This window comes from Semicossyphus pulcher, unplaced genomic scaffold (assembly GCF_022749685.1).
Source record: "Semicossyphus pulcher isolate SPU_LCO1_2020_fin unplaced genomic scaffold, fSemPul1.0.p SCAF_5, whole genome shotgun sequence".
Classification (NCBI taxonomy): domain Eukaryota; kingdom Metazoa; phylum Chordata; class Actinopteri; order Labriformes; family Labridae; genus Semicossyphus; species Semicossyphus pulcher.
The window spans coordinates 13581028-13594890 of NW_027211726.1; the positions used below are offsets into that span (position 1 = coordinate 13581028).

At 43.5% G+C, this 13863-nt stretch overlaps 1 protein-coding gene across 1 annotated transcript in view; it reads left to right on the forward strand.

The window, feature by feature from the left end:
* csmd3b (CUB and Sushi multiple domains 3b) overlaps nucleotides 1-13863 on the forward strand; it is a 379947-nt gene that overhangs the window by 260158 nt on the left and 105926 nt on the right. The window contains exons 11-12 of the mRNA XM_069681472.1: nucleotides 5904-6007; nucleotides 7490-7602. Of these exons, the coding sequence (XP_069537573.1) occupies nucleotides 5904-6007; nucleotides 7490-7602 (217 nt within the window). The remainder of the gene's footprint in view (nucleotides 1-5903; nucleotides 6008-7489; nucleotides 7603-13863) is intronic.

Consider the following 13863-nt stretch of genomic DNA (forward strand, 5'->3'; position numbering starts at 1 on the left):
AAAACTCGTCGCAACTTCCTGCCCTCTTTTTTTTTAGGTCACTAATCCAGCTGGACACAAAGCTAGCACATGCTAATGCTAGATCTCGCTCTGATATGTAAATCGACAGCATTAAGTATGATCTGGCTTTGCATCACTTGGTTCACATTTGCATGCACAGTGTAAGGCATAAGCAAGAGGACTGCTGCAGTGCTGCCGTGCTGCATAACACCAGTATGACAAACACAGAGGGAAAGCGATACAAGAGCATTCAGTAAGAAGGGAGGGTTACGCTTTAGGTAGATGTCTGTGTGCTTATTCGCAGGAATTGAATAATGCCCTGTGGACCTACAGGAATCAGATAACCGTCATGTTTATATTTGGTTGTTCAGTTATCATTTCCTGCTTTCTTTCGTGTTGCTTTACTTCCTGCCTTTGTTTGTTTTCCCTCCTTTGTGATAAGCTGTGTCTCAATTCTGGGGCAGCATCCTTCGAAGGACGCGGAGGATGAGTCATTCGTAGCCTGCCTAGACCGCTAAGGCCAAACTGAAATGAGACAGTCTGGTTCTAGAGAGGATTTCCTGTTTGCGTCACCAGCTGTTCCCGCCCTTACCCTTGCGTCACCAAACACGTCTCCTGACGCCGAGCAACAGGTGGTTGGCGGGCTAACTAGCTAGCACAACTAACGTCACCTAACTTTGTTTCAAGGCCCCTTTCGTTATCTTTAATATTTGCATCACTAGCTATTTGATTGAGTCGACAAAAAGCGTATTATTCGGCCGTTTAAGAGTCTGCCATCTCGTTTGAATTGGCATGCAATGAATCTTCGGATACTACAAAGGATGCACCCAATGGTGCAAATGTAACAAACGTGACAATAACACACGTAAACCATGAGGCAGACAGGCAAACAAACAAAAAAGGCACTGACTTTTTTGCTTTCTTTAAGTAATTAAAATAACATGCTTTTGCATCTTCTTGACCTTTTGTTTAGACTCAGGTTTAAAAATAGTTAACATTTAGATGTAAACACATTGTGCTTTTTTCAGTGCAGTAGTTGCATAGCAACAGTAAAAGATGAAAGAACGCCACCTTCAGCTCAGCCTATCCAAGACTGAGCTCCTTGTCATCCCAGCCAGTCCCTCTATGCAACCACAAATCAATATCCAACTTGGACAAACCAAACTCATACCTACTAAGTCTGCCCGGAACCTGGGCGTCATGTCAATTTGCCCTGTACAACATCAGGAAGATCAGACCCTACCTTTCAGAGCATGCAACACAACTGCTGGTACAGGCTCTCGTCATATCACGCATTGACTGCTGCAACTCCCTACTGGCAGGCCTTCCTGCATGCGCATTCAAACCTCTGCAGATGATCCAGACCGCAGCAGCGCGATTGGTCTTCAATCAACCCAAACCGGCACATGTCACTCCTCTGCTTATATCCCTCTCAGTTGCTGCTCGCATCAAATTCAAAACCCTGTTGCTTGCTTACAAGACAGCAACAAAAACGACTCCTGCCTACCTGAACGCCCACATCCAGGTCTGCACTCCCTCCCGCAGACTACGCTCCACCAATGAAAGGCCTCCCACCACAACAGGGTCGCTAACTAGACTATTCTCCTCTGTAGTCCCCCGGTGGTGGAATGAGTTATCAAACTCCATTCAGTCCGTAGAGTCCTTTTCACCTTTAAGAAGAAGCTGAAGACCCAGCTCTTTCATGAACACCTCTGCACTTAACGCCCTATACACTGCCTGTCGGCACCAGCGTCTGATCGCACTTGAAGCTGTTTGTTGGCACTTACTGACTTCGTTCCCTCCTGTCTTGATCGTTGCTTGTGTTGTATTAACTCTCAGACGTACGTCGCTTTGGACAAAAGCATCTGCTAAATAAAATTGTAACATTGCAAGTAAAAGGCCTTTCCCACAGGTTCCTGTTCGGAGTTGGTATCTAAAAAGGAGATTCCTTTTGGATTCAGCTCAATGGAACTGAAGTAAGAGGAAAAACACGTTGGAAAGCGCTCTGGCCATCAATCTTCATCAGATAAAGCTCGGCTCTTCTCACTATGGCACAATTTATGCCGTCTAGGCAAAAGCATGTTCAAGGGGAGCGGAAGGCGAAGGGTTTACAGTTATACTGTCACACGCAATCTATTATTCCCCGACTCTATCCGTGCCCCCTTTACATCACTGACTCTGTGGCTCGCCAGGTGTTGCAGATATTCCTACAGTAACTGTATCTTCAAGGTATCCCTAGATCTTATTATGGTATGGGTAGGGAGGAGCCTCCCTCTCCTTATTGTCTGCACGACGACCAAGGGAAGTGCTTTATCAAGCAGAAATCCAATTCTGTCGCCTCATTGGCTAGAAGCCATAGATGGATGGAAAGAAAGAATGCAGCAGCCAATTAGAAAGAGAGAGACAGAGAGGGTGACAGCAAGAGAGAGAGGGAGGCAGGAGAGATGGACGGAGGGAGCGAGAAAGATGGATGTTTCCATGAACACCAACCTATTAAGAGGAGAGGAGAAATATGTAGAGTGTTCACTTTCATCTATTGCACACACAGAACAGTGAAGGGGATACAGAGCGCACACGTAAACACTCGCACGCACACTGTCAGTAATGAGTTGACTTCAGTACAGTCTGTTCACATTCACCCACACACACACACACACACATGGGCACAGTGTGATGTAGTTATATTCTCGCTGTGTTTAATGCTGTGTGAACTGTGCTGATGTGGCATTAGGGTGTTCTTTAAAGGACGCATACGAGGAGATGGATGGACCAGTTTGCATCACCAGAACACGCAGGCCCTCCTCTGTCTTTACGCACCGCATGGCCAAACAGTTCTCGTTCTCACTAACAAGGCGTCGAACATGGCAGCTTGGTCAGAGGCCCAACACATTAAAATACGACACTCTAGGTGCCTCTTTGAAGACATTTCTAGATACTGTGCTCTTGCTTGTTGTTTTGATGTGGGGTGAAGCTCAGGTAACTTGCATGAGAAGCATGAAAGTCCACTAGGGGTTGAGGTTGGGGGCAATAGATGGCTAAAACAAACGCAATGCTTTCATCCAACAGACCGGGTTCAATTCCCGTGTAAGACAAAGTCTCAAATCTCATGAAACATAGGTGAGATACAAATGTACATGCGTTAGTAATGTCATGTACTTGCGTAGAAAAACAAGTACTTTGTTAAACCCAAACCTAGAACTTCCCTAAACCTAACCAAGTAGTTTTCCACTCTAAACATAACCAAACTGCAACTGATTCAAACTTTAAACATGATGATTCCTGTACATTCAAAAGTCTTAAAATGTTCGTCAGTGAGCTTTATTTTGAAAATCCAAACGCATGTTGCTTATACACTATCACCTCCTTGACTGCTTTGTTTTGAAAGTCGTTCCATTCCATTGTTGCTTACTTGACCGTGGAGCCATGTGCGTGCAAAACTGATACATAAGCTGTGTCACAGTTCGGGGGCTGCATCCTTCGAAGGACGTGTTCTGCAGAAGATGAGTCATTCGCAGCCTGTGTAGACCGCTAACGCCGAACTGAAATGAGACGGTCTGGTCTCTGTAGGATTTCCTGTTTGCCTCACCAGCTGTTCCCGCCCTTACCCTTGCGTCACCAAACTCGGCTCCTGTCGCCTAGCAACAGGTAGCCAGCGGGCTAACTAGCTATCATAACGTAGCGTCGCGTAACTTTAGCTATTATTTTAAAGAGAATTTATTTCACGTCCCCATTTAGCTATTCAATTAAGTTGAAACCAAAACTTTTAAATTTAAACGTGTATTCCTCGGCCGTTTAAGAATCTTGTTTGAATTGGCTCGCAATGAATCTTGGCTACGTTGGGCCGCGAAGGATGCACCCGATGGATCCTTGGCTGCCCGGGAAAAGGAGGATGCATTCGTCGACCGCATTCGAAGGAGCTTTCGAAATGGGCCTGTGACGTAATCGTCCTTCAAATTCGCCCTTCGAAGGATGCAGCCCCTGAATTGGGACAGGGGGATACAAAGCTCATCATATTTTGAAGCTAAGGGCCGTAGACGCCATGTTCTGACCATACATGTTGGTAGTGTAAACATGTTGTCTGGTGTGTTTCCACCACAGATCCAAGAAAGGCTGTACATTCTCAGCCAATATGCTAAAGCATTCCCTGCATGTGCCGGTGTAGGTTATTTATTGTCAGCCTTGCTGTTGTATTGAAAGCCTGCTTTGAGCTTATAGGAACATTGTGATAAGTGTGAAAATGGTGAGTATGTAATCACAGAAATAGACACATTAATCTCCATAAAGCCATGCCTGTCTAAGTGAGTGTGTTTCTCTTTGAGTGCTTGTGCGTCTTAGTGCGTGTGCGTGCTTGCCAGGGAGAGTTTAGCAGGTCTGTAGGTGATGCTTTAATCCAATCTGCTGCCTTACATGCAGATAAGACTGAGTCAGCATAAGGGAATGGGCAGATCACTGCTTCATCTCTGTAGCCCCTTCATTTAACTCCACATCAGGTGATGGCTTACTAGAACTTAATTCAGTTATAGCTGCATCAGTTGTTATAATGTCTTTTGGAAATTGCCAGCAGATACGCGGTTGGTGAGTGGAACAGCATGGCCACTGTGTTACTGTTTTTGTTCTCCCTTTATAAACAGATCCAATGGTTAAGGTCACGGTGAGGATAAGCTGTTTATACTTCAATATGCGCACCAGAGATATCGTGTCCCCAGGTCTTCAGGTTGCAGATAGTGAAGGAAAAAATAAAACAACTCAATTCATGAAGTCTGAGTCAAACAGAATGTTTGAATACAGACTACAAAAGCTCATTCTCAGAAATAATACAAGAAGGATTTGCACATAAATATGCTCCCCGTTAAGGCGCCAGCAGACAGGAGACTGAGACCTGGATGTTTTTGAAGTCCTGCAGCAGAATATTGAATCTGGAAATCTGAAAATTCCTCCAAGGAAAGTGGAGGAAGGATAGGCAGAGTGGGTTTTCAGTCTTCCCCTTGAGGGTCAAGTTCTAACTCTGTACATTGCTAGCATCAAAGATGCGCTCGTTATTACCCCGCCACACTCCTTTCTGTTGTCTCCTTCTGCACTCTACCCTTTCTCCGTCTGCCTCCATCTTCTTCCTCGTCTTTATCTGCTCTTCCCTTTCTCTCCCTTCTTCCCCCTCTTCTTTCTCTATCTTCACGTCTGCCAAACGTGTCTCTCTCTGGTCTCAGATGAAACAGAAAGTGTTGGTTTAATAATTCCTGATCAGAGATCCCGGCTTCCAGCGCAGCGCGGGAGGTGTTCCTCGTGTCTCTTCCTAGTTCTTCTTCTTGCAACGCTGAATGAAAACACACCACACTGTGTGACGGAATAATGCATCCTAATGATTCACCTTTGGTCAAGCATAATTTGACGTGAGGGGGAACTATGTCTTTGATAGGGTCAGAGGTGAAAGTCTGGACAAAAAACCTGCTGTGCAGCATGTGTTGGTTATGATTTGGGTCAATGGTATGGAATGGATTAAATTTGACATTATTTACTGTTTTATCTTTGTCATTTCTTTTACTTTTATCAAGAACAAGCTTTTACATTAGAGGAATAGAGTTTGGATTTCATTACAAAGGGTAGTTATTGGGCAGAAGCCAACATATTTCAGAATTGTTAATTAAAAGTAAAAGAAATTGTAAGAATAAAGCTGTTGGGAGTTTCCTGACACTGGCTGTAATACTTGTTCTTTAAACGGATTGATTTTTAAAGTGGGATCAATGAACAGGTCTCTAATGTTTGGCTGTTTTTATGAGCTGCTTCTTCTTCCTCTTCTTCTTTATTGACTGATTTACCTGACTTTTTTTAAACCTTATTATTTAATTTGACTGGGTGGAGCTGGAACCGTCTTTAACCTGACTCGTCCGTGTTTTTGTGCTCTTTAGGTGATCCAGATCAACTTTGAAGAGTTCGACCTGGAGATCGCCTACGACACTCTGACTATAGGAGACGGAGGGGAGGTGGGAGATCCTACGACCATACTACAAGTGTAAGTGTTACACTATCCTTCTTCATACTCTTGTTTAGTCTTCACCAACAACCCCACCTGCATCAACAGAGAAGCTTTGGAGACGGTGGAGTGGTTCAAATATCTCCGACTCACCCTGGACACTTCACCAGAGTCGATGCCGACAATGCTTTAGCTTGTAAGGGCGGACACACGAGCGATGTCTGGCTGTCTAAAGTGCCTCACATACAGGCAGAGACACGCGCCACACTTCTCACTGGACGCTGCTACCCAGCAAACTTAGTTCACGTGATGAAGCGGATTAATTGATAAGCCCCACCCACTACCAGCCAGCCATATTTGTTTTATACTTCCATCCTCACAACATTGGAGTCTATAATAGTGATCTGTTCTTAACATTGCTGTTTCTTTTGCTGTGAATTATTGTTTATTTTTACATTTCTGAAAATAACTCAATCCTAAATCTGTTCTTAATTTGTTTTATTTTTTTCTCTTAAAAAACCCGCAAAAAGAACCGATAAGAATACCGTTAAAGTACCGGATCGTTAAGCACATTCAAGCACATTATTCATGTACGAATCAGATGAGTGAAATCTAAACTGTATCATATTCTAACAGTGCTAACAGGAACGCTGTCACATAGTCGTATAAAAATCGCAAGACAAATATCACATTATAACTTAAAGGATTTGTTTCTTAATAATAAAATATTAAAGACCTAAAAACGACAAGTTCACTTGTTTTCTTCAGGCTACACTAGTGAGATATATGCAGAGCAGCAATGTAAGGTCCTTAAAGATGAACGTAATAACTTTCAGAAAATGATGCTGAGCTGCATTTTGCTTCATGATTCCATAAAGCAGATTGTGCCACACTCGTGCTATTTCCATAATGGCCAGCTGCCCTTATGAGCAGCACTGCTTTCTTTTCAGTCAATAAAAACGCTTCACAACACAGTTAACAGGCTCCACATAAAGGCTAAATCATCAGAGGAGGAACAACTAGCAAATTTCCTTTCTTGTTCTTGATGTTAAAGCCACCGCCTGCCAGCTGAGTCGACGTCCTTCATCTCCTTTTTTGCAATTAGTCACATCGTAGAACAGAAGTCTGCATTATGTGCGCTCCGCTTAAAAAGATGAACGGTGCTTGAATTTTGAAAACACTCCGCAGTGCCCAAAAGGATGACAGATGTAGAGCTTTTACAAAGTGGATGATTTCCATTCACTTTGGAGTCGGCCACTGTTAACTTTCATGCCTAAAAGGCGCTGGCGGTCTGGAGGAAACGCTGGATGGTGTGAGCGTTCTCTGAGCAATTTGTTTTGCTGCAGGAGCGATCTGCAAAACCAAAGCATTCAATTCCAGCCCAGTGTGCTCCAGCAATTTATTCACACTCAAAGCACTCGAACATTTGATTATAGCTGTGATTGAAGTGATGAAAATTACACTTTTTATAATGATAATTATGATTGCATTGAGTTAACGGTCATGTGTTTTGTGCTTCAGCCTGTCAGGTAGCTTTGTTCCCGACCTGATCGTCAGCATGACCCACCAGATGTGGCTTCACCTGCAGTCGGACGAGAGCGTCGGATCTATAGGATTTAAGATCAACTACAAGGGTAAGAAATAGAAATAGAAAGATATTGTGTTTCTCAGTGCTGAAGAAGGAAACAAGCAGAGACTTTTTTTGTGAACTTTATTTTGAAGGGTTTGTCGACAAAGAGCCTCCTCCATGTGTTTGTTCTAACGTAGCCTACAGACCTTCTCTCTTTTGCTTTGTAATCCTAACCAGTAAAACTCACTCTGACTGAATTCAACACACTCTGGGATTTTAGAGCTACACCTTCACTTCGGTTGGACATTGGTGTTGGATACTGTGTTCAAAGATGGCCTCCCAGTCATTCCTATGAAATTTTACCACTGCTTGTTTACGCAGCAGGCTTCCTCCCACTTCTGTTTTATCTTCACACAAAAATGAGACAAAATAATTGAATCATCAATCATTTTAGACTTTCCAAATCTTACCAAATTCTGCTGATAAAAATATTCATTTTGTTCCCGTTTTGCCGATTAACTGACACATTCCTCCTCGATTAGGCCTGTCACATGTCAGTGGAGCAACCACAAAGACAAAACAAGAACATCAAGAGACGTGTTTGTTGTTCCCTGCTTGTCTTATCGTTCCGCCCACAGTCTGTCAGGTTACCTGCCTTAAAAGGAAGCGACTCAAGAGAATCTTGGGAAGTGAATGGAAATTGAATGGGCCATTATCCTGTAACAACCACTTGTGGCCTCGGTGAACACTGCCCGGCAAACCTGCATGGCCTGGCTTTGAATCCAGCCTCGCTCTGTGTATTTGACATGGGATAAAAGAGGCCGAGAGGTTTGGAGAAATGAATGTGGAGAGTATGACTCTTTAAGTCTTTGTGTGGATAGTTAAAATGTAGGTCCACTAACAGCGCCTATTTTCTACACAAGACCAATGCAGTTCAGCACTCAAAAACGCCCTGCACTCTCTCTCTCTTAAATTGAACTATTTTCAACTTCTGGAACACCCGCATGATCGACACTTTTACTCACCGACCAATCAAAATCAAGAAAGGGCGGGTACTCTGATATCAACTTTGTCAACAACAATGTCGGAGGAGAAACTAATCCTTTCATTTTTCGAGGGTGCAGTTTCTAGGTGTTGCTAATGCCAGGACACAATTCCTTTCCACTGATTTATTTGTGAAATTTCCTTGAATGAAAGGTAATGCTAAACACACAGAGCAATTTAAAACACCCTTAAGGTAAAGCGGACGTGCTGCCGGACAACTTCCGTAACCTACCAACAGTAGGGGCGGTGAGAGGCACTCTGATATTGAGGTTGTGTGCGCTGCCAGCGCAAAAAACACCGCTAATGGAAACAGGCCCGTAATCTTTGGGTACTGTCTTTCTAATTGTGTGATATGTTTGGATGTGATGCAATATTTTGTTGTATTAAACCACTGGGGCTCCACAGATTATCGCATCACCTGGAATCAGTCGAGCGTTACAGAGAGTTGTATTTGCAGCTGATTTTCTTACAGCATCAAAAGTAGTGATGACTCAGATGCTGTCTTCAGGATTTGGAGTCCAGGGATGATTCTGATGCCTGTCGCATTTATGATTTCTATGTGAAGGTCGTTTAAATTAAAGAAGCTTTGTGTAAGTGTTGCACAAGTCTCTTGATCTTAACACCCTGTCTTGATTTTGTTTCTGTTTCATTCGTTTTTTAAGTAAATAATTATACAGCAGCACCTGACCTTTTAATTTAATACCAATTTAATAAAGCAGGTTTGATCCCACACTAAGAAACCTAACCTTTCCAAAGTTCTGTGTTTGATCGATGTAGTGCGAATAAGATTACAGTCAATGAAACTTTAAAAGGTGAGCCTTGCTGCAGAGATAAACCTTGTCTGCTTCATTTGGGTGCCGTCATCTGTGGATTTATTGTCATAATGAGGTCACACTGCTGTGTCTGGGTTCCAGAAATGGTGGGACCATCTCTCACATTGTTTTGATATATCTTTGCCCTTTGTCGCCCTTGAGTTTCAAGTTCAAATGATCGAGCGGCTAAATAACGTTTGACATTAGAATTGAATGAAAATGTAGTATTTACTATCTTAGATGACTTTATTTTGACCTGCGAAGTTGAACAAATCCAGGGTGTCAAACCTGCATGAAACCAGAAGGGGGCTCTGCTGAGGGGCTCCACAGTGGCTGTTCACATCCTCATACATTCAGCTGAGTAATGTCCCCACAGAGATCCATAGAGAACTTAATGGCGGCTTCCACCGTTTAAATGCATTCATGCTTATAATAACACTCTGTTGTAAGAGCATGCTGGTCTGATGTTCTATTATTTGCAGGGGCTCAGGTGTCTGTATTCATCGCAGTAGCCATACTTAAGAATACATTTATTCTACAGGCATAATAAATTGACAGAAAATGCTGTGCAAGTGTTCATTGGATGGCTTAACCCTGTCACGGATATAAGTGTGTGATTGAGGGAATGATGATGCCATTAGAGTCATTTAGTCAGACTCTAAATAAGGCCCTCCAGAGCCACACCAGTTTGTATTATTAAACAGTGTTACAGGCTAAAAGCTACACTTACCTAATGTGTAAAATTGGTTGACTACCCCTTAAAGACAGCAAATAACCTCCATTAAGATCTGATTAATGTTACTGATAATAATGCGCTCCTTTGTGCCTAACCGCAAGAAGGTTCCTGGTTCGATTCCTGATTCAGACATAGCGGGCCTTTCTGTGTGGAGTTTGCATGTTCTCCCCCGTGCACGCGTGGGTTCCCTCCAGGCTTCCTCCCACAGTCAAAAGACATGCTCGCTTGGTGACTCTGAATTGCTCGTAGGTGTGAGCGTGAAAGGTTATCTGTCTCTGTGTGTCAGCCCTGTGATTGACGGGTGATCAGTCCAGGGCGTACCCCGCCTCTCGCCCAATGACAGCTGGGATAGGCAAGGGTATAGATAAAGAATGGATGGATTAGCATTAGCTTGTAAGTAATTATAAGTTTATCTTTAACTTTTCTGTCTGTTATCCTGTAACATTCCAAATACATGATGTAGCTTTCCAAATTGAATTCTTTTAATGTTAAAATTTCATACATGGGGGCCTTCTTAGCTGAATCCAAAAGGCAACTGGACTGGACGAAAGGCTTCTTCAGTTCTAACTGAAGCTGGTGGACAGAGCGAGAAATTAATTATATTTCTAGCTCCGTCCACCAGTCAGTTTAGTATTGCCATGCCCTGGATGACTGAGAACCTTCACAGATACATGGGGGTGCCGATTTAGCTCAGCGGTTAAATCGCACGTCGCATGTACAGAGGCTGCAGCCCTCGATGCGGCGGCCCCCGGGCTTGACTCCCTTCGCCACGTGTCATCCCCACTCTCTCTTCCCCTTTCTCCGACACTACCCACTGTCATCTTACTCTCTTAATAAAGGCATTAATAAAAAAGAAACCAACAATTTCAAAATATTTACAAAAAAATCAGTAGAAAAAATCACCTGGATGTGCTGTATATTCTTAAATGTCACTTTCTCCCGTCAGCCCAAAAACACTGAAGAGTCCAGTCGATCCTCAGCACAAGATGAATGTGTTTGTCTGCGAGTTCTGGCTCCGTCACCCACAGGATTTACTACAAAGGTGTGTGCTTGTGGTATTAGTGAACAGCTGCGTGACATCTGTGTGTGTTTTCCAGACAGAAAAGGGAGAAACACACTCTGTATCTGTGTGTGTGTGTGTGTGTGTGTGTGTGTGTTCCTTAAGATCCCTCAGACCTTGGCTATGAAATATAAACATTATCAGTAGCTCTAGCCTTGCTGCAAAGTCACCGATGCACTACACAATGTATGTGTGTGTGTGTGTGTGTTCGACAGGTCCTCCATCAGTGAGCCAACGAAGCTCCGCCATCAAGTCACTCACCTCTTTCGCTCCTCACATTCTCTCTTTTTTCCCCTCGGTGTCTGTCTCATTTTTCCTCATTAGCTGTCTCTCTGCCCCCCACTCTGTCTCTGAAACCACAACATTTTCTCTCTCAGCTGCTCTCTAATGCACTGTTGTTTTGGGTCTTCTGCTTCCCTCTCTCTCTCCCTGGCCATTTCCTGTATCAGACACCCCTCATCTCGTCTCTTGTGTTTCCTTTTAGCTGACCATTCCTGCTTCTCTTCTTCTCTGTAACAACCTTTCGCTCCTCGTGTTTCCCTGTTTCTCTCTCTCTCTCTGTGTGTCCCTCTCTTTTTCTTGTCACCATTCATCTATTATTAAAGCCAAGGTCAACAACCTGGCAACACTTTGACTCCACTCCCTGTTGCAAGGCATACAAATCACACACAAACACACACACACAGTCACCCACACATATAGAAGCCAGACTGCCTGAGCAGCAATCCTTCCGTCTGCTCTGAATCATTGCATGTCAAAGCTACGGATTTAAGGAGGCGCTGCGACATTATCGACACACTTTCATCAAAGTTTCAGTGAGTTTCTGTCTGTTCTATGAATAAATGGAATTATCATAAGCTTATATATGTGCCTACACAATCCATAAAGAGGTTTCACTGACGTATTAGAGCATAATATCTCAGCCTGTGTGTGTTTATTTGTTTGTGAATGTGGCGTACGAGCACTTCCACAGCACAATATTTGCTCTAAATTGGTTTTATTCTTTGAGTTCAGCAACAACAAAACGCCGCCATGGTGATTTATTTTCATTTTCTCTGATATGAAAAAGATATAAATGCGTGTCTGACCCAAAATTGGTTTGAAAATAGAAGTTTTGGTTAAAACCAGTCAGTCTATAGGATTACAATGCGTATCTCAGGATATTTCCTGGGAGTTGTTTTTGATAAATTACTATCCTAGTATTTTGTGTTGTTTGTGTCAGTCTTGAACACAGAGCGCGCACAGTTTAACAGCAGAGAAAGACGAGAAGTAGACAGAATTTTCTTCTTGGCATGGATGCAGAGAGGCCTTTCAAATTCTGTCTCCTAAAGTGATGCGTTATTAACTTTACCAAGGTTATTGTTAGTCCAAGAGCAGGTTTGGTGTCTGTTTATGTCTAGTCAGATCATCGATATACAGAATGAACCTGTTTCAGGGCCTGTGTCCACTATCAGCGTTTTTTTTTGCACTGGCAGCCTTCAGCATCCCTTAGCACAAAAACGCCCTCAGCGCCACCTGTTTTTTTGCGCTCACAGCACTCAGTTAAAAATAGTTCAACTTTTGGAAGAGTCAACTCAGTATGACTTCTCCCTCACCGACTAATCAAAATCAAGAAGCGGCAGGACTTCCAATATGATCTTTGTCAACAACAGAGTTGGAGGAGAAGCTAATCCTTTTGTTTTTTCGAGTGTAGAGCGTGCGCATGATGGCCACCACGCGTTCCCTGCATCTGTTTGGAGCGTCGGCTGTGCACATCCTCAAAATTAACGAGACGCATACGCAAGATGCAGTATGTAGAGGCAGAGGGGATGTGACAGGGTCAACACAGCTGCAGGGACAAGCTGATAAACCAAGTCCGGAATATCCACATCTGTACGATGTGTTGTTGCCACTGCACAGCAACAAACATGACTGACAAAACAGTGACAGATAAGTTTGATTTCAGAAGTCGACGTGGAAACCTGTAAAACTAAATGGAAAGTCTGGGACTGTTACGTCCGTGCACGGAGGAACATGTGGGAGAAACACAGTAGAGACGGTGCACACAAAAGCTGTCACTTTTTCTGCCGTGATCTCAGAAATAACATTGTAGTAACCTTTACATCCCGCACATATGGTAGTTGCATACGGCCTGAGCTCTCTGGTGTGCCCTCCAGAGTATTACGTTAATGACGCAGCCGGTTGTGTACGCAAACGCGAGGTGAAGCAGCGAGTATATCTCCGGCTTAACATTGTTTTTACGTTTGTTTTATTTCCTTGAATAAAAGCAGATATTAAGCCTGAAGAGCAATTTAAAGTTAACGGTCAAAGGGAAGCCGAAGCAACAGTAAGTGCCGGTGAGAAGCGCTCTGAAATTGCGGTCCTGGACACAAGCCCTCAGTTCCCCTCCTCTTATTTTTTCTTCGTTATGACGGATTATGTTGCGAAGCCTGTTTAAATTCTTCGGTAGGTGTTTGACGGGCTTCTGCTGTATCCCATCACCAGCTCATCTTATCTGTCATGAGGGCTGCAACAGAGAGGGATTTTAAAGCACCGCTATCCCTTTCTGTAATTCAAATGAAGCAGCTGCCAATTGGATTGATGCAGGAATCAACACTGGACACCGAGCAAACCGTCTGTCCCACTTAGGACTCGCGGCTGATTCCTGCCAATTGAAACAGGCGCAGGTGCTCA